The 20,573-nt window shown below is 50.9% G+C and overlaps 1 protein-coding gene across 1 annotated transcript in view; it reads right to left on the bottom strand.

Moving 5' to 3' along the window:
- The window catches only part of LOC144943501 (inactive dipeptidyl peptidase 10-like), a 518,643-nt gene that overhangs the window by 123,955 nt on the left and 374,115 nt on the right, over positions 1–20,573 (bottom strand). Inside the window, exon 5 of the mRNA XM_078871017.1 lies at positions 17,849–17,923. Coding sequence (XP_078727143.1) covers positions 17,849–17,923 — 75 coding nt within the window. The remainder of the gene's footprint in view (positions 1–17,848; positions 17,924–20,573) is intronic.

Here is a 20,573-nt window from a genome sequence, read left to right as displayed (position 1 = left end):
GTGATCGGGGTGGTGAAGATCACGTCAGCTGATGTGATCGGGGTGGTGAAGATCACGTCAGCTGATGTGATCGGGGTGGTGAAGATCACGTCAGCTGATGTGATCAGGGTGGGGTAGATCACGTCAGCTGATGTGATCGGGGTGGTGAAGATCACGTCAGCTGATGTGATCAGGGTGGTGTAGATCACGTCAGCTGATGTGATCGGGGTGGTGAAGATCACGTCAGCTGATGTGATCAGGATGGTGTAGATCACGTCAGCTGATGTGATCAGGGTGGAGTAGATCACATCAGCTGATGTGATCGGGGTGGTGTAGATCACGCCAGCTGATGTGATCAGGGTGGTGTAGATCACGTCAGCTGATGTGATCAGGGTGGAGTAGATCACGTCAGCTGATGTGATCAGGGTGGTGTAGATCACGTCAGCTGATGTGATCAGGGTGGGGTAGATCACGTCAGCTGATGTGATCAGGGTGGGGTAGATCACGTCAGCTGATGTGATCAGGGTGGGGTAGATCACGTCAGCTGATGTGATCGGGGTGGTGTAGATCACGTCAGCTGATGTGATCAGGGTGGGGTAGATCACGTCAGCTGATGTGATCAGGGTGGGGTAGTACACGTCAGCTGATGTGATCAGGGTTGGGTAGTACACGTCAGCTGATGTGATCAGAGTGGTGAAGATCACGTCAGCTGATGTGATCAGGGTGGGGTAGATCACGTCAGCTGATGTGATCGGGGTGGTGTAGATCACGTCAGCTGATGTGATCAGGGTGGGGTAGATCACGTCAGCTGATGTGATCAGGGTGGGGTAGATCACGTCAGCTGATGTGATCGGGGCGGTGTAGATCACGTCAGCTGATGTGATCAGGGTGGGGTAGTACACGTCAGCTGATGTGATCAGGGTGGGGTAGTACACGTCAGCTGATGTGATCAGGGTGGGGTAGATCACGTCAGCTGATGTGATCAGGGTGGGGTAGATCACGTCAGCTGATGTGATCAGGGTGGTGAAGATCACGTCAGCTGATGTGATCAGGGTGGGGTAGATCACGTCAGCTGATGTGATCAGGGTGGGGTAGTACACGTCAGCTGATGTGATCAGGGTGGGGTAGATCACGTCAGCTGATGTGATCAGGGTGGTGAAGATCACGTCAGCTGATGTGATCAGGGTGGTGAAGATCACGTCAGCTGATGTGATCAGGGTGGGGTAGTACACGTCAGCTGATGTGATCAGGGTGGGGTAGTACACGTCAGCTGATGTGATCAGGGTGGGGTAGTACACGTCAGCTGATGTGATCAGGGTGGGGTAGATCACGTCAGCTGATGTGATCATCTCAGAAGCAAATTCAAAACACTTCAATTTCTACTTCTCTCCGTGCAATATCTTGACTTTAGAATCCCTCCCATCGTTTATTTTCCTTAACTTGTTATAATAACCTTTCTCAATAATAATAACAACTGTCGGAGCTCGTATCTATACATTACACCTTCGATCGTGCTGTTTGCGTGGCTGGTCACGTGGGCCTCTTTGGGCTTTCGGGCCTGTGCTCAGCAACCATAATTTAATCCGTAAAAAAAATCAAGTCTGCTTTGAGCCCAGCATGGCCCGGTCCCACCAGACCCAATCCAAGCAAACGGCGAGTGGTGACGGCCCACTGGCAGGAGGTCACAGTTGAGACCCAGATGCTGTTAATGGAGTGGTTAGGGGTAGCTGAGGGGGAAATCACGGGACTGACCCGGGCATTACTGTGTGAATGGATTGGTGAGGGCTCAGAAGCGTAGTGAAGGTGGGGTGGACCCTTGGACATTAATGACGAAGAGGTAGATGTTTATTGATAGATAATAATAATAATGCTTTCATTGTTTTGGGTCATTCATGTTAATAGCATCCCACAAAGCTGTACATTCATTCGATGAGAATGGCCACAATTCACACCTTCAACAAAATATTCCACCGGATAGCCTTTGACAGTTGAGGCCAAGCGCTGTTAGCGAGCACCTGTTGGGGATGGTGGTGGCATTGGTCAACGCTACACGCGGCCCCCCTCGCTTCCACCAACGTTAATGTTCAACACGAAGCGCCGGGTGGAGCTCATTTGAGGCCGAGTCAACGCAGCGGAGGCAAAGGACTCCGCTTGCCGCTCACGACGTTTGCTGGAATCGCAGTGCAGTGTGATCATCGCTAGGCCACCGCGCACACACAAAGACAAAGATCTCCCATACACCCTTCACAAACTGTTGGGGCAAGTGCTGTTAGCGAGCACCTATGAAGGCCGGCACGGCACACATGGGGGTGGGTGGCCAGCATCACGCCCGACCGCCTTTGTCTTCCCAGTGGTAATCTTTACACAACGCTCCAGGTTCTCACTTGAGGCTGAGTCGACCTAGGGGTGGCCCAGGCAGTGAGCGGGAATCGAACTCGGGTCGCCGCGTTCGTAGTGCAGCGCGCTAGCATGCACACACACGTACATACGCACGTACATTCACACAACTGCAAGTGTGAAAATGCAATTTGTATGAAGCGAAAGTATACTCATTTACAGGGCTCAAAGAAAAAAAAACTGGTTCAACCGAAAGAAAGGATCTTGGAAATCAGTTTCTACCACCTTTAGTTTAAAAAAATTAACAACTTTGGAGATTGCATTTTTCAATTCTTCTGTGATTTTTAAAAAAAATACTATATATCTTCAACCATTTCACATTTTTAACAAAAGCGTTTCATCACTGGATGAAAATAACTCGAATCATTACCTCTCCCCTCGGGGGCCAGACTGAAAAGTCTTCTATTAAATGTTAAATTCGACGAAGATTTATTATTTATTATGATTACAATATTTGATGGTTCATCTTAAATATAAAAAAACACAGAAATACGTTTTATTATATATCTAGTGTAGACACAATTGGCACGCCAAGAGATTGGTTAGTGCACTTGGCACCGAGCCCATTTATTCATGAAGATGACGGTTCAATTCCCGTCCAAGACACCATGGAAATATTTACGGGGAGTTTGTACCAAATGTGCTGGACCTGCTTCGACTGACAATGTGAGACGCATGTCATGTGTGTATGTATGTATGTACCTATGTTGAACTTCTTTCGCACCGTACGTAGTCAAACGTGCTAATCGGACAACAAACTAAACACAAGAAGCACAAAAGGAGATAAAGGCAAAATTGCGGTCCTGCAATCTCTTGTTCACGCCACTCCTGGCAAAAGGGCATCCGCCCGCGGCAGCTCTAGAGAGACCCTCTGTAGGTGGTATTTGGCCTACTCTTCCACATGGGCCAGACGTCTTTGAAGAGGATTGAAGTGAGATTTTAAAGGACTACTTTAAAAAGGAACAACAATCTAACAGTACCAACAAAGCAAGACAACAATATGAAATATTACACGCAATAATGGTAGTATTATTTACATAATTTTACAGCCGCTTTGGCAGAATGATGTTGGAAGGCCTCCTCAGTTCTTGTGTTAGCCACGGGGGGTTTTGACCCAGATGTGCCACGCTACTCAATGTGGGTTAACGAATATGCGACTGTAAATCTTAATATCGTTATGAGTAATAGCATGGCGATGCTGCTGCGTTTACAGCGGTGCACAAGTACACATAACACAACCAGAACGCATTCCCTAACACATTAAAAATAAATCTTCATTAAAAGTAAAAAAAAAACATTTAAAGTTGATTTAACTTTAAATATAAACGAGTTGAGGCTATTAATGCATTTTTCATCGTCCGTTACTCAATAGTAACAGCAAATATTTTAAAAATGTCATCCGGGCCGCTTGATGGAAAGTAAAGAATTCTCCTCCATCCATGCCTCTGGCTTCTTTTGTATTTGTGTTCTGGTAAGAATCGTCACACAGTGTTATTGACGAATGTGTTGCGTTATTTTTGTTTTTGTTTCGCGAATGGTGGTCTCCGTTGAGCCAGTTGCCCGGCATTTTTTACGCGGCAGATCCGTGGTGCTGCGTGAGCACAACAACAACAACAACCACCACACAACAACAACAACAACCACCACACAACACAGGTCAACAGTGCAGAGAACGAGTAACAGGGTCCTTTAGGAAGATTGCACACCTACATTTATAGCACCATGACTAACACTGCCTGCTTAGTTCTTGGATTCACAACCACAATTATGGGTTGGGTAAGTGGGGGGGGGGGGGGGCGTGATGACGTCAGCACGCACGAACCCTGCTCAGCGACGCGAGATGCGGGTGACGTCATCGCGCGGATTTGCGTCGTGACGTCACCGCCTCGCACTTGCCTGCCAGCCAGCCAGCAAAACTTAAAACAAAACAAATGTGGTGTGATATGGCTGCTGAGGCAACCAACAGGGATTTTACCTCAAGCCGCCCACTCTAAGCTCTAGACATTAGCGGTTAAGAGCTCAGATGTGACTTCTAGAACGGCCGATTCAAAGTTGTAAACGTGCCTCCTGCTGCAAATCATATCCACTGTTTGTGGATTAATTAAAATGATTCCTGTTTTAGCCGCCGTGGTGGCTTTTTAAATTGGGAGCCCTGTGTGTGGCCTCGTCGACAAAGCACACGTTACTTAACGTCAATTCTCACTCGTAATGCCGAAGTACCGTCAATTCTTGCTGCAGCTGTCTGGAAGAATGACCACACAATTAGCATTGATATAGAATCATTTAAAAAAACAAAGGTTTAGTTGTATTCACGTGAAATCAATATAGAAGTCGTTTTGAGGTATTTCATGCTATGTTTATATATATATACTTATTTTAGCTTGAATCCAAACCTCTGCAAAGCATCTCTTGCCATGGCGGCATTGGCAAGCGATGTAAGATCACATCGAATTGCTCTGGACTTCAATCGGGCGCAGTTGCTATCGTTGCCACTTTGCAACGGACACAAGCAACAAAGATCGCGAGCAACGCCTTCGAGAGTGTCCCGTTTGTCCCCGGGGAAGCGTGGTCTAATGACCGTCACGGAGAACGCCAACGTCGTTTCAAAGTCCTCCGCGTGTCCTCCCCATGAATCTCAACGCACGGCGTGTTAAGTCGATACATTTCGCACCGCTGTCCTCTAAGGCGAGGTGCCATCCCCCATCGCCACATCCAATCATCTGTTGCCAACGAGGTAAAGAGGCGAGGGTAACACTGGTCAACAAAAAAAAAACATTGTTTTCTGGCCTGGACTTTTGCAGCTGTTTTAGACTAATTTCAGGGTGCTGATTCCAAATCTGATCTCAGATTTGCTCTATCACATCTCATTTTATGCTATCGGCATACCCCATTTTCATTGATTTTACCCGAAATTAACTCTGTCACTTATGATTGCAAGTTGTTGCGAGTCAGTGACTGCTTTAGTGTTAAAATATGGTGCTGTATTTTTAGGATAGTGTGTTTATAATATCATTGAATGTAGATATCCACATTTATTTCATATTTTTCTTCTGCAGTTTTTATTGAAAATGCAATATTTGATATCTCAAAAACCTGATGTGATAGACAAAAACTGATGCCAGATTTGGAATCAGCACCCCAAAATTACATTTAAAACCGTTGGAATACCTTATGCCAGAAAAAGTGTGTTGACCAGTGTAATCATTACGAACGAATAGCGTGTTTTATAATTGGAACCCTGAATTCGGAGCTTAACATGACAGGCTGCTTGCCGCTTAATAATTGTAGTTTCAAGTTTCATTTATCTTAGCCTGCTGAGAACAAATGCGATCGAGATACCGCGAGTCTAATTTTCACGAGTGACCTGGGTCGCCACTAACATAGCAATGCGTACAACATTGAAGCAAATAGGGATCAGAGTACTCCACGAATAATGGTTACTCCGCTGTTGCCTGTTTGTCCTCCGAATGACGTCATCTAACGTGATTGCATTAAAGGTGATTTTCCTCACAAACACATTCCTCCTGCGGAAGGAGCTGGTAGGAACGTTGGGTTGCTCGTTCAATGGCCAGGGTCAACGGCGGCGTGGTGTATTCCGCAAATATGCCCGACTGTGAGGGCGGACACAAGCCGGCGTGAGTAGGTTAAACGTTGAGTTTTATATGGACACCACGGGGTGACCAGCCCCTCCCCACCCAGCCCCACCCCTCCCACCCCCCACCCAGCCCCTCCCCACCTAGCCCCTCCCCACCCAGCCCCTCCTTCCCCATCCAGCCCCTCCCTGCACGACGGACGCAAGGACACAATAATTTTCCCTTGATGATGACTTTTAATCGGAACAAAACCCTCCCAGCCAGACTGCGTTCCGCCATTTGGCGGGCAGCAGGAAGAGTAAAAAAGAAAAACCCCAATCCGAATTTGCTGGGCGTGAAAATAAAACGAATATTGTATAATGGACATTATGTTATGCATGGCATAGAATAAAACACCACAGACGCATTCGAGCTCCGCATTATACCCTCGGCTGTCGTATGGGGAATGTTTCCCGTTTTGAAACCCGTCACAATGAAGCCTCTCAGAAACTCCAAATCTAAAATACGTGTGCGTGTGCGCGTGCGCGTTGCGGTAAAATACTTTGTGACGATTTGAGCTTCATCACTGTTCGCCAGTAGCTTGGCCGTCAGAGATACGTGAAGACAAAAGACTCGAGACAATCTAACAATGCTCTTATCGTCACTGCATTTCTGCTATCGGTCTACTATTATTATTTTTCGTATGTAGCACTCGCTCCGGGGTTGATTTTTCTCTCTGTACGCCGCGCGTTTCCTCTGAGGGCGAGCGAGCGAGCGAGCCAGCGAGTGAGCGTGGGCGAGCGGGCGTCCGGGTGGGTGAGCCGTGGTGCCAGCGATGCGAGCGAGGCGGTTAGAGAGGCCACAAATTGGCCGTTTGGGGGGGGGGGGGGCTCCTCGCGTGCGGCCCCCCGTGGCCCCCCGGCAGCCCTACCCACGACCGCCCACCACGCGTCCACGCGGCTCAGAACGAATGGTGGGCGATTTGGGGGGACGGAGGGGGGCTGTGCAAGGGGGAAGTTTGTGGGCGTTGCCTGCGTCGACTTGAACGAGTAAATTGTCACGATGATGATGCTAATGACGGCGGTGAGAATGGTGTGTTTTTCATGCAGCGCTCTGCCCTAATACGCGGAGGCCGTTCTCAGAGCGCTTTGCATCTCACGGCTTATCTCAAAACATTGGAAAGGGCACACCCCCCCCCCCCATCCCCCCCCCCATCCCCCCCCCCCCAGTGGCAGCGTTCCCTGTGCGGAACAAGATGACTCAGCACTTGGCCTGCAAAAATGGGAATTAGTCTGCCGTAAGGGGAACGATGATTGCTGCTACGTGTAATCCCGGCTGAGTGATTTTCGGTGTCGTTTGTCGAAATCTGACAAATTTGGACCGTGACGCCGGCACGCAATGGTCTGCTCTTGCGAATGATGTCACGGGGTCTTAAACGTCCACTGCGAAACTGACAGCAAAGGAGCATCGTTATTACGGTCATTACCGTAGCCGTATTAACCAGGGCGGCCAGTGGGTTCGAATCGAGAACCTCTGCAACCAGCGGGGAATGCGCAATCGCTCGGCTCCGCATGAGAAGCAATTATGATGTATGCAAATGTGATGCAAATGACATGCAAATGAACGGTGATTGGATAGACATGGCATGCTAATGCACCAATTAGGCTAGCGGAGCGAAAGCGATGATACAAATGTGACAAATATTATTCTCAAAAACAATCCCATGGAGACGATAAATTAACGACACAACCAATAAATTGATTCTTGAACCAAATCATGACAATCCATCCAACCATGAGCACGTGGGGGGTGGGTGGGGGTGTAAATCATCGTCGTACTGTACAGGTATTCAGAGCATCCTGGGATACTTCATCACCTACCGCAGTAGGGATACATCATCACCTATTGCAGCAGTGGCGTCTCCGGGACCGTGAGCACCAAGTGCTGTTTGCGAGCACCAATTACCCCGTGCTGTTAGTGAGCACCAATCACATCGTGCTGTTAGTGAGCACCAATCACCCCGTGCTGTGAGTGAGCACCAATCACCCCGTGCTGTTAATGAGCACCAATCACCCCGTGCTGTTAGTGAGCACCAATCACCCCGTGCTGTTAGTGAGCACCAATCACCCCGTGCTGTTAATGAGCACCAATCACCCCGTGCTGTGAGTGAGCACCAATCATCCCGTGCTGTTAGTGAGCACCAATCACCCCGTGCTGTGAGTGAGCACCAATCACATCGTGCTGTGAGTGAGCACCAATCACCCCGTGCTGTTAATGAGCACCAATCACCCCGTGCTGTTAGTGAGCACCAATCACCCCGTGCTGTTAGCGAGCACCAATCACCCCGTGCTGTTAGCGAGCACCAATCACCCCGTGCTGTTAGCGAGCACCAATCACCCCGTGCTGTTAGTGAGCACCAATCACCCCGTGCTGTTCGCGAGCACCAATCACCCCGTGCTGTTAGCGAGCACCAATCACCCCGTGCTGTTAGCGAGCACCAATCACCCCGTGCTGTTAGCGAGCACCAATCACCCCGTGCTGTTAGCGAGCACCAATCACCCCGTGCTGTTAGTGAGCACCAATCACCCCGTGCTGTTAGCGAGCACCAATCACCCCGTGCTGTTAGTGAGCACCAATCACCCCGTGCTGTGAGTGAGCACCAATCACATCGTGCTGTTAGTGAGCACCAATCACCCCGTGCTGTTAGTGAGCACCAATCACCCCGTGCTGTTAGTGAGCACCAATCACCCCGTGCTGTTAGTGAGCACCAATCACCCCGTGCTGTGAGTGAGCACCAATCACATCGTGCTGTTAGTGAGCACCAATCACCCCGTGCTGTGAGTGAGCACCAATCACCCCGTGCTGTTAGTGAGCACCAATCACCCCGTGCTGTTAGTGAGCACCAATCACCCCGTGCTGTGAGTGAGCACCAATCACCCCGTGCTGTTCGCGAGCACCAATCACCCCGTGCTGTTAGTGAGCACCAATCACCCCGTGCTGTGAGTGAGCACCAATCACCCCGTGCTGTTAGTGAGCACCAATCACCACGTGCTGTTCGCGAGCACCAATCACCCCGTGCTGTTAGTGAGCACCAATCACCCCGTGCTGTTAGTGAGCACCAATCACCCCGTGCTGTTAGTGAGCACCAATCACCCCGTGCTGTTAGTGAGCACCAATCACCCCGTGCTGTTAGTGAGCACCAATCACCACGTGCTGTTCGCGAGCACCAATCACCCCGTGCTGTTAGTGAGCACCAATCACCCCGTGCTGTTAGCGAGCACCAATCACCCCGTGCTGTGAGTGAGCACCAATCACCCCGTGCTGTTAGTGAGCACCAATCACCCCGTGCTGTTAGCGAGCACCAATCACCACGTGCTGTTCGCGAGCACCAATCACCCCGTGCTGTTAGTGAGCACCAATCACCCCGTGCTGTTAGCGAGCACCAATCACCCCGTGCTGTTAGTGAGCACCAATCACCACGTGCTGTTCGCGAGCACCAATCACCCCGTGCTGTTAGTGAGCACCAATCACCCCGTGCTGTTAGTGAGCACCAATCACCACGTGCTGTTAGCAGCACCAATTACCCCGTGCTGTTAGCAGCACCAATTACCCCGTGCTGTTAGCGAGCACCAATCACCCCGTGCTGTTAGCGAGCACCTATGCGTACATGACCGGAGGTTGTGGGGTGAGCACTACGCAACATTCGTCTACTCTCGTCTCTCCAGCGCAAACGGTTCTGTCAAACAGCCCTCGCCGTTCTCGTCCCACGCGAGGCCAAGGTGAGCTCGGCGAGGCTCGGGCTACGCTCGGCATTCCCGTCGCCGAACACGTGCAGGAATCATCGAACAGAAAGGTCGCCGGGTTCGTCCAAAAGCTTTTTGTTCGCGTGTGAAATGCCGCACGCGTGCACGTGTGCCCCATCAGGGACCGCTGGTGTCGGCGCACAGTCATTGTCCTTGACTTGTTGATTGGCTCCAATAAACAGAATTAGAAATGGATTAAACGAATTATCGCTGGCGCACCACATGCCGCGGTCTTCCTTGACCTAATTATCCCATCACCGTGAAGAGCACGGTCAGCCGCGGCTCGTCTGACGTGGCTGCCCAAGCATATTCTACACGACAACAACAACAACGACTACAACATCGACGACTACAACTACAGCACGTATTGTTTATTTTATTTAGCGATCGCAAAGTCCCTAAACTAAGCGGCTGCTTCCGTTCCCGCTGTGTTGAGGGTGAGTCGGCCTCTGCTGAGTTTGTGGATTGGGCAGACTTCTAGGATGTGGTGCACGGTTTTCTCCACCCCACAGGTACATAGGGGGGCTTGCTCTCATGCCCCATCGGTGGAGGTTGGTGAGGCGTGGCCCGTGATCAGTCCTGAACCTGTTGGGGGTGGACCCACTCCTTCCCGGGGAAATTTAAACCAGGGGGCTGCTGTTGTGTGGGGGTAGTCATGAGGTAGTTATTTGCCCGGTCCAGTGACTCCCATTCTTGTGTCCAAGTGAGATTTGTGTTGAAGTCGTGAGTGGGTGGCTGGCTGGGTTAGTGAGTGGGTGGCTGGGTGAGTGGGTGGCTGGGTGAGTGGGTGTCTGGGTGAGTGAGTGAGTGAGTGGGTGAATGGGTGGCTGGGTGAGTGGGTGGCTGGGTGAGTGAGTGAGTGGCTGGGTGAGTGGGTGGCTGGGTGAGTGAGTGGGTGGGTGGCTGGGTGGCTGAGTGAGTGGGTGGCTGGGTGAGTGGGTGGCTGGGTCGCTGGGTGAGTGAGTGGCTGGATCAGTGCGTGGGTTGGTGGCTGGGTGAGTGAGTGGGTGGGTGGCTGGGTGAGTGAGTGGGTGGGTGGCTGGGTGAGTGGTTGGTTGGGTCTTTCCAAATCGGCTTTCTTGAGGGGGAGGCGTCATCCTTGGTGGGTTAAAGAGGTCCTCGTGGAGCGGCAGGTGTGGGCGTTGGGGACCTTTTAAATACATTTCTGGGTTATTGCGATTCTCCAGATATGTGGCGGGGGGCGGTGATGTTTGCCAGGACAGGGAGCCAGGGAAACAGGGTGGATCGTCGTCGTGTACTAGTGACGATGTGCATGGTGGCGTTTAGCTGCGTGTCGACTCTGTGTACGTGCGACGACCTTGACCAGACAAGGTGCACAGTATTCTGTGGCTGGCAATGGGAGCGGCCAGGGCTGAGGTGCGGAGGGTGGTGGTGGTGATCGCGGCGCCCCATGCTGAGCCAGCTAGTTTGTAGATGAGGTTGTTCCTGGTTTTGGCCTTGGCTGTTGTCGTCCTCAGGTGTTCCCGGAAGGTGAGTGACCTATCCAGGGTCACCCCGAGGTCTGTGGGGCTGGGGTGGTGCTGTAGCTTGTAGTTGTTCATCTGGATGTTGAGCTCTTTATTGGCCTTTGCGTTGTGGAGGTGGAATACACTGGGCACAGACTTTGCAGAGTTTTGTTTGAGTCGTCACGTGTTGCAGCGTTCGAGTTTTGCTGTATCCTCGTTTGGGGTCTGATCCAGGGTGTCGAAGTTGGAAGCTTGCGTTGCTCGGCAGATGTCGTCAGCGTGTATGAATTGTCGGGAGGTGGTTTCTGGGAGGTCATTTGTGTAGAGGTTGAACAGAGTGTGGGCCAGCACTGAACCTTGATGGAGACCGTTATAGTCCGTCTCTTCTCTATGATGTGCCTTTTGCCTCTCCGAGGTGAACTCTGAAACGTCTATTGCTCAGTAGTGTCGCGAGGTTATTGGTTGCCAATTCGGGGAGGTGACCGCGACAGCCTGAGGAGAAGGAGGAGGGGGCAAGTGCGCCAGACGGTGCCATAGGCAGCTGTGCGGTCGAGGAAGACGGCTCCTGTGCTCCGGTTTCTCTGGAAGCCATTTTCGATGCGAGTGGTGTTCTTGCGGCCCTTGCGGAAACCAGCCTGTTCCAAGACGAGGACTTCTTCAGCGGCAGGGGATATGCGATGGAGAGTGAGGCGTTCGGGAATGATGGGAGAGAGATTGGGTGGTAGCTGGCTGCAAGGTGTGGGGTTATTGTCCTGGTTTTGGTATGGCGACGACTTTCTCTGTCCGCCATTTCATTGGGACGGTGTTGGAATTCATAACCATGTTGTCAAAACGTGACAGCCAGGTGAGAGCTCTGGGCCCCAGGTGTTTCATGAATTATCACAGGATTCAATCTTGATTTTAAGCTTACGTGACGGCAGGAATCCATACTCTTTGGTTCTTTCGGTAAAGTCACGTAGGTATAAAATAAAATAAATCACGAAGTTTCGATCGCAACACAAGCGGTCGTCCTCAGGCGGAAAAAATAAATAACCCAGCAGGATTGTTGTCGCATCCTGCTGCCTTGCCATTCTTCAGGCCCCGTATCACCTGGAGTTCTGACCTCGAATGGGTTGGGGCTGCTGTGTCCTCGTTGCTTCTGGAGTTGTTGTCTTAGGTCTCTCTGGGCCTTTCTTTTGGTGGGTTTATCCAGGGGTGCCTTGGCTATGGCAAGCAGCAGGTGGCTGGAGATTTGGTTGGGGGTGACGGGGGGGGGGGGTGTTTTTTGAGTAGGGGGCTTTTGAGCAGCTCCTAGGCCTGAGTATTAGACTGCAGCACGCGCTGCTGGAGTGTGTGAAATCAAGTTCGGCTACGATCTCTTCCCATTTAGAGGCGCGGTCCGTCCACTAGGGGCGTGGGGGCACCACCCGACCAAGCAGCAGGAGATGAGAAATAGTTTTTCGAATAAAATAGCTTTTCTAAAAAGAGGTTTTGTTGTGTTTTTTTAATATGATGATTCTTTCAACGTGAATTGCCTACTGAATATACCATCAGAAACCGCTGCAACACCACAGTCTGATTTGTGCCTCGGGGAGGTCTCGGGGAGGCTGTGAAGGCGTCCGAGTGAGAGATGTCCCCCTTTCATTTATTGCGATTCGCTTCGCATTTTTGCCACGCAGTTTGAGACCCATTCGGAGCGGTGACAAAGTCGCCCGTGGCTGTAATAACGACGATGTCACGACGCGAGGTTGCACCGTGCAAATGTAGCAGGTCTCGGTTTTTGGCAGTGTCAAAGAGGTTGTGTGGTGTGGACTTGAGGGTCATGGGGACAGCATTTGAGTGCTTTGTTGTTTTGTTGTTCGTATAGTTTATAAATGCCTACCGTCGGTACATAAGACAGTGATGTCACTTTCACGGGGAGGCCAATAAGCATGACGAGGTTTTTCTCTTAATTAGAACACCACATGTTCAGAGGTCACTCACAACAGCCCCACCTAGTGGAGACGTCACGAGGCGCCAATGATCAGGGTCCCCCTCTTTTCGACGGGTGGCACCCTCTTCGTCCAAGCGTGGCACCCTCTTCGTCCAAGCGTGGCATGGAGGTGGGTTGGTAGCTGCGGGGAACTTCCAAGCAGGCGGCTTTTGTTCATGGCGCTGCAGAGGCGGTTCCATGTTTTGTCGACGGTGATGTCTTGCAGTGCGGTTGTTGGGACGCTGCGCTCCACCAGGGCATCGCTTTATTTTGTCCATTTGGCTTCCCGGAGCTTCAATCTCAGCCTTTTTGAGCTGTTGACTGTTGCGACACATAGGCCTGAGGTGAATGAGTAGGGACTACAACGACTACCACAACAACCACGACTACAACAACAATAACGACAACAACGACTGTAACAACAATGATTACAACGTTCGATTTAAAGCTTTCGTGACTGCAGGGATTCATCTTCTTGGCTCTTTCGGTAAAGTCACGTAGAAGGGAAGTAATAAAATAATAAAAATAAAACATAATAAAATAATATTTTAAAATAATAAAAATAAATCATAATAAAACAATATTCTATTATGTTTTATTTTTATTATTTTATTACTTCCCTTCTAAAAAACATAATAAAATAATATTTTATTATGTTTTATTTTTATTATTTTATTACTTCCCTTCTACATGACTTTACCGAAAGATCCAAGAAGAATGGTTACAACATCAACAACAAGGAATACAACAACTAGAACATCAACGACTACAAAAACAACGCCTACTACAACAAGTCGACCTAGTGGAGGCCCGTGACCGGTTCAGATAATCGTCACTGGTGTTGGCCGTGAGCAGGAATCGAACCCGGGTCGCCAGGTTCACAGCGCAGCGCGCTAACCGCTACACCACCGCTCCCCACTCCTCGCTCATCAACATCGTTACGCTCCATGCGCTATTCGTGCGGATCAAGTCACCTGCCGTAGCGCCGTACCTCCTCGTTCTGTTCTAGATTTAAAGCTTTCGTGACTGCAAGGATTCATATTCTTGGTTTTTTTAGGTAAAGTCACGTAGGTACAAATTTTAAATTTAAATTTATAAAAGTTAAATAAAAATTTACTAAAAATCACGACGTTTCGGAGGCATATTCACTCCCACCGTCGATCTTCCCGCTTCGCTACAACCTTGATAAATACCAAGATACGTATTGCCTCTTAACTATTAAACAGTGAACGGCGGTTGTCCCATGGATAGACCAACAGTAGCGGTGTGGGAATTCTACTGCTGACTCTGCGAGGCAGGGCTGTGAGCAGCTGCCAAGGCAGGGTTGTGAGCAGGGGGTTTGGCACTGCCTCAATGATGCTCATCTGAGCAGGAAATCAGTGAAACACATTTTAATGCAACCTCCAATGGCGCTGTTTGTGGATGACCGCTAGGCATGATTGGCCTTAGCCACTGTGCTAAGCAACCTTAATATATATTTAGAAAAACAAGTCACGCAAGGTTAAATCTTCACTTAAAGCTTTCCTGACTGCAGGAATTCATATTATTTGGGTCGTTCGGTAAAGTCACGTAGATAGGTTCAAAGAAAATAACAACAAAAAACTACGACGTTTCGATCACAACACAAGCAATCGTCATTAGGACGATCGTCATCAGAAACGCAGTTTTTTGTTATTTTGTTATTTTCTTTGAACCTATCTACGTGACTTTACCGAAAGACCCAGAGAATATCGCACAAGGTTGACTACCAAACATGTCCGTGCGCCCTAAAGCGGAGGGGCTTTTTCCGTGCCGGAATTGGCGCGAGCAGGCACATCTCCTAGAGCTGCCACTCTTCTTTACCTGACTGACACATTCGGCTTCGTCGTGCGCGCGAGGGCGTCGTGTTCCGCGTCGACTCAAGCGGGACCCGGCTCCAGTGGAGCGAGAGGAGGAGGAGGACGGTGTAAATCAGGGACGTGCGGTCAGGGGAGGCAGGGGAGGCACAGCCTCACCTATGAAAATAGCTGTTACGAAAAGTAAATGATCAAATAAATATTAAGATTTTTCCACTGATGTGTGTTATAAATGTCATTTCTGTACGATTCCGATCATTTTTATAATCAAAATCGCCAAATTTGCGGAGCTCCGCTGCAAATACAGGAAGAGACGAGAGGTGAGGCAGCGACGAGCTCAGCCTCCCCTCTGATTGCGAAACCCCTCAGCAACTGGATGGAGCGCGGGCAATAAGCGCGTGCCTGTTACTATCTCAGTATGTCACCAATGTAATGTTTGTAGACCCCTTCATTCATGTCCTCGCCTTCCATACTCCAGGTAGCTTATTTCAGGTATGTGTATGAAGATATTTAGGCTCGCTGGTCTCGTCATGAAACAGCAATGAAAAAGTGAGGCAGCTATCACATCTGCCTCACTGAGGGGTTCGTGTCTAACACGCCCCCCTCAGTGAGACCACGCCCCCTCAATGAGGCCACGCCCCCTCAGTGAGGACACGCCCCCGCAACGAGGCCACGCCCCCTCAGTGAGACCACGCCCCCTCAGTGAGGCCACGCCCCCTCAGTGAGGACACGCCCCCCTCAGTGTGTGAATCTGGCTCTGACACGAGCCAGTGCCTCCCCAGCCATTGACCTCACCGCACGTCGCTGCTGTAAATCCGAGCGAAGGGAAGAAACAAATATACTCCCCGATAATGACTCCCGCGATGGGTTGACCCAGGCATTCTGTTACGAGGCCAGACGCCGAATTAACAGGACAATAACGATATTGAACATTTGCGCGGCGCCATAAATCTCCGGAGAAATAAACGACCTTGCGCCGTAATTTGCGCGCGCAAAACCCGCCCATTTCTCCTCCCCGCGCTTGTGTGCGGCCTTTTAGAAAGAAAAAAAATTAGAAAAAAAGAGAAAGAGAGGGAGAGAGAAAAAAAACCTCAAGGCTTCCAATTTACACACGAGCCACTGATTCATGAGCCCCGACAATCATTACGTGCTTTCACACGTGCGGTTGTATTCAGTTGAACCCGGATGCCTGTACAGAAGCTCCATGCCTTCTTAATTTTATATATACGTAAAAAAATGTTTCATCGGTGACCATCGCTTCCCTAGTGCCGACGCATTGCAGACAGCCGACCGTCCCCTTATTGATCACTCTCATGCAGACGGCGACGAGAAACCGGGGCAGGCAGGAAGGCGGCAACACTACGCGGTGGGCCCGCACCAACCATTGCCCAAGTTCTGTGGTCCTCTGTTTGTTAAGGTGTTATCTCGGCCAGCGCGAATGAGTGCTACGCGCTATGTAATTGTTACGACCACTGGCCCATTTTCGTTCGAGCCAATGTAAACACACACAGTCAATGGGGTGCATGCCATGATGGACACGCATGTTGCGCTGCACGTATGTTGAAGCGTCTGTGGATGTATGTGCACGCACGCTCGGTGGTTTAGGAGTAATCACACTGCACTACAAACCCTGTGACCTAAGTGCGATTCCTCGTCACGGTTAAAACCAGTGGCGAGGAGTATTAAAATCCTTGCCCGGGGCTCATCTAGGTCAACTCAGTTGCAAATGAGTACCTGGTGAATAAAAGACTCCCTTGTTGCATGAAATCACTTGGCCCCCTTCAAAGAGAGTGGCCGCCCCGAACATCCAGCCTCCTGAAGGCTGGAAACCCCCTTCAAGCCACGCCCAGCGTGACGCGGCCGACGGGTACCGATGACTTCAGCAAGCTTTGCCCATCACCTCCCGTCCACAGCGGAGAGCAGAGGTGATGCCTTTTTTTCTCCCCCCCCCCGTCCCCCCCCAAACTATTTTTTTATGTCAATCCAATTGGTTGGGTACGGGAGCAGATAATGGGTGGAGTACAGAGATCAATCACTCACACAGTGGGAGAGCCCAGCTCTACCGCTCTCACGGAGCGGAACATTACGTCAAGCCCCTGGCCAACGGCGTGGGGCGGTCAGTATTCCCAAGGCAGGCGGTGCGGTGGTGTGTGTGTGGTGTGTGTGGTGGAGTGTGTGTGGTGGTGTGTGTGTGGTGGTGTGTGTGTGGTGGTGTGTGTGGTGGTGTGTGTGGTGGTGTGGTGGAGTGTGTGGTGGTGTGTTTGGTGGTGTGTGCGGTGGAGTGTGCGGTGGTGTGTGTGGTGGTGTGTGTGGTGGAGTGTGTGGTGGAGTGTGTGGTGGAGTGTGTGGTGGAGTGTGTGGTGGAGTGTGTGGTGGAGTGTGTGGTGGAGTGTGTGGTGGAGTGTGTGGTGGAGTGTGTGGTGGAGTGTGTGGTGGAACGTGCGGTGGTGTGTGTGGTGGTGTGTGTGGTGGTGTGTGCGGTGGTGTGTGTGGTGGAGTGTGTGGTGGTGTGTGTGGTGGAACGTGCGGTGGTGTGTGTGGTGGTGTGTGTGGTGGAGTGTGCGGTGGAGTGTGCGGTGGAGTGTGTGGTGGAGTGTGTGGTGGAGTGTGTGGTGGAGTGTGTGGTGGTGTGTGTGGTGGTGTGTGTGGTGGAACGTGCGGTGGTGTGTGTGGTGGTGTGTGTGGTGGTGTGTGCGGTGGTGTGTGTGGTGGTGTGTGTGTAGTGGACGTGTGGTGGAGTGTGTGTGGTGGACGTGCAGTGGAGCACGTGCGGTGGAGCACGTGCGGTGGAGCACGTGCGGTGCGCGGTGGCTCGTGGGAGCCACCGGCGGGAGGTTCCTCTCACCTGGACGGTGCTTTGCTCCAGGAGCACGAACTTGCGGTCGGGAGACACCTGGAACCTCGTCACCTTGCCGTTTTGCTGCCGGCACACGGGGGGGGGGGGGGGGGGGAGCACACAGAGGTGGTGGGGGGGAGGAGGACAACGACGTTAGAGGTCAGAGCGCCAGACACAGTTCTGTCCGAAACCACGGCGAAGTAATGAATGACAGAAGAGACTTTTCCCAGCAGACGCTGTTTCGCACCACTGTAATTTATTTCGAATGCCAAAAAACACAGCGGTGGCCCAACGCTGCCATCCCCGATCCTGTCATTCGGAAGGAGTGCTCATGCCGATAGCGTCTGGCAACGCAGCCCGCATTTGATTGTTTAAACAAATGCTGCTGCTGCTGCTGCTGGACCAGGTTTGGTATAGAAAATCCTACAGGGTAATGGATCCTAGACAGATTTATTTATGCATGGAGATAGAGAAGGGAGTTCTGTCTTAGCGCGTGCGATTAATCGAGGCGATCAAGCAGGTAATGTTATTATTATAGTCTCTTACAGCAGCCCAACCAGTGACGTCATTGAACACAGTATATTACTTTAGAGTTCATTCCTTTTGGCCTCATCTTCACCGTATCGATTTATGTCGCATCTCGTTTGTACTGTACTGTCCACTCCATTTCGCCTGACATCAACATTCTATGAGGATGCAATTTGCGGAAATTGTTAAATAATCCGTTCTTGAAAATACGGTTTTGGTGCGTGCATCTTGGGCACTAAAATGATGCCATGGGAGTCATGTTATGAAACAAGACATCTCTTTGGTGACTCTCACAGAGCAGTGCGTAACGACCCTCTTGCGTTTGAGTTTTTGCCCCTTTGAACGTTGAACAAATGTTGTGAAATTCCCTGCCATACCCTGGCTTGCCAGGAGAAGGCGGTACAGCAAAAAATGTGGACTCCGCGTGTTCCGTTGGCATGGGATAGAGTGTTTCCCCCTCGCACGCGTGGGTGTTCTCCAAGTGCTCCGGTTTCCTCCTACATGTAAACGCTCATGAAATTGCCGATAAAACCTTCGTATATAGAGGACCGCCAGAGCTTGGGCAAATTTCTGTCACCAGCTCTCTGGGTTCCTCCTGCCTCAGTGTTGTTCTATTTTTTCGGGAGTGAGCGAATACTGTGCGCGTCGCAAGTTGAAATTACTCTTGTCATTGTTATACTGGTAGTAACCTCCGGTTTCACCCGCCCATATGGGACTATTGTGTCCGTCCGTCCGTCGTGCAGGGAGGGGCTGGGTGGGGAGGGAGCGGCTGGATGGGGAGGGGATGGTGGGGAGGGGCTGGGTAGAGAGGGTGGGGCTGGGTGGGGAGCGGAGGGTGGGGAGGGACTGGGTGGGGAGGGTGGGGAGGGGCTGGGTGGGGAGGGTGGGGAGGGGCTGGGTGGGGAGGGTGGGGCTGTGTGAGGGGTGGGAGGGGTGGGGCTGGATGGCAAGGGGCTGGTCACCCCGTGGTGCCCTTATTAAACTCAACGTTTAACCTACTCACGCCGGCTTGTGCCCGCCCCCACAGTCGGGCATATTTGCGGAATACACCACGCCGCCGTTGACCCTGGCCATTGACCGAGCAACCCAACGTTCCTACCAGCTCCCTGTGCAGGAATGTGTTTATTATTCACCAACCGACGGCTATATCAGATGCTCAAGTGGAATAGTCTCTCTCAGTCTCGGCCCGGTCACCAATGATGATTGCACCAACCACCCGGATTTAAATTGGGGCACACACCCCGGCTCCGAGGAGGTAAACTACGTGAGCTTGATTGTCACGCAGCACTTATTTTGTGTGGTGATGAAGGCGGCGGGCGGGGGGGGAGAGGTGTGGACGATGCCTCGGCGTCGGGCAATGAAGTCTTTTTTTGAGTCGTAGCTCCGTGCGGAGGTCCACGCGTTGAGCCGTGACGATGCTATGCGGCACCGTAATTGTGGCGTGACACCAGTCTGCCGGCTGTAGGAATGATTGTTATCGTTTCTTTGTTCCAGCCTCGCGACTTCAACAAAGCAGCCCGGGATTTGTGAATATTGATAACGATCCCCCCCTCCCCTTCCTCACCAAAAAAAACTACCTAGAGTAACAGCTAAACACGGCCATCTATGGAGTTCGTGAACAAGGGCCATTTCCCAAAACGTTATCTCATTGCGGTATTAGAACAGGGAGAGAGAAAGAGAGAGGTGGAGGGAAAGGAGAACATTGTGGTGCGTGGTGGTGATGATGCTGGCCGATAATTCCGTGACCGGTGTTAATTTAGACAAATCATCTGGTGATGCTGCAACTGCCAATGTGAGCTGCAGCATCACCAGCTGATTGAACAAATCATAAAATCAAAGAAACAACCCTACATTGAGTGCTTTAGTGCGACTCAAGGGGACCACTCCTCATATTCACATCTTGTGAGTGTGCTCACATTTTGTATCGGAGCTATTGCAGCCTCGATATGTTGCAGCCATTCCGACACTTCACTTATTCTCTAAAAGACCAACCAAAAAAAAATGTTTTTTTTTTTATTACCCAAACAGCTTTCCCAAAACTCACCACGGCAAATCAGCCCTGCTTAGTTGCCAACATCCTTTGGAGTCAAAGCCGATGCGAGTATATGCGTGGGTGACCGTCTGGGAATACCAGGTGCTGAGGGCAAAAGGCTGCGCGTTTAGTAGTAGCTGTCAGCACAGCGGCGGGCTCTTTGTGTGGAGATTT

This window comes from Lampetra fluviatilis, chromosome 31 (assembly GCF_964198595.1).
Source record: "Lampetra fluviatilis chromosome 31, kcLamFluv1.1, whole genome shotgun sequence".
Lineage (NCBI taxonomy): Eukaryota > Metazoa > Chordata > Hyperoartia > Petromyzontiformes > Petromyzontidae > Lampetra > Lampetra fluviatilis.
The sequence above is the reverse complement of the archived record's forward strand: the minus strand, read 5'-3'. Positions and strand labels throughout refer to the sequence as shown.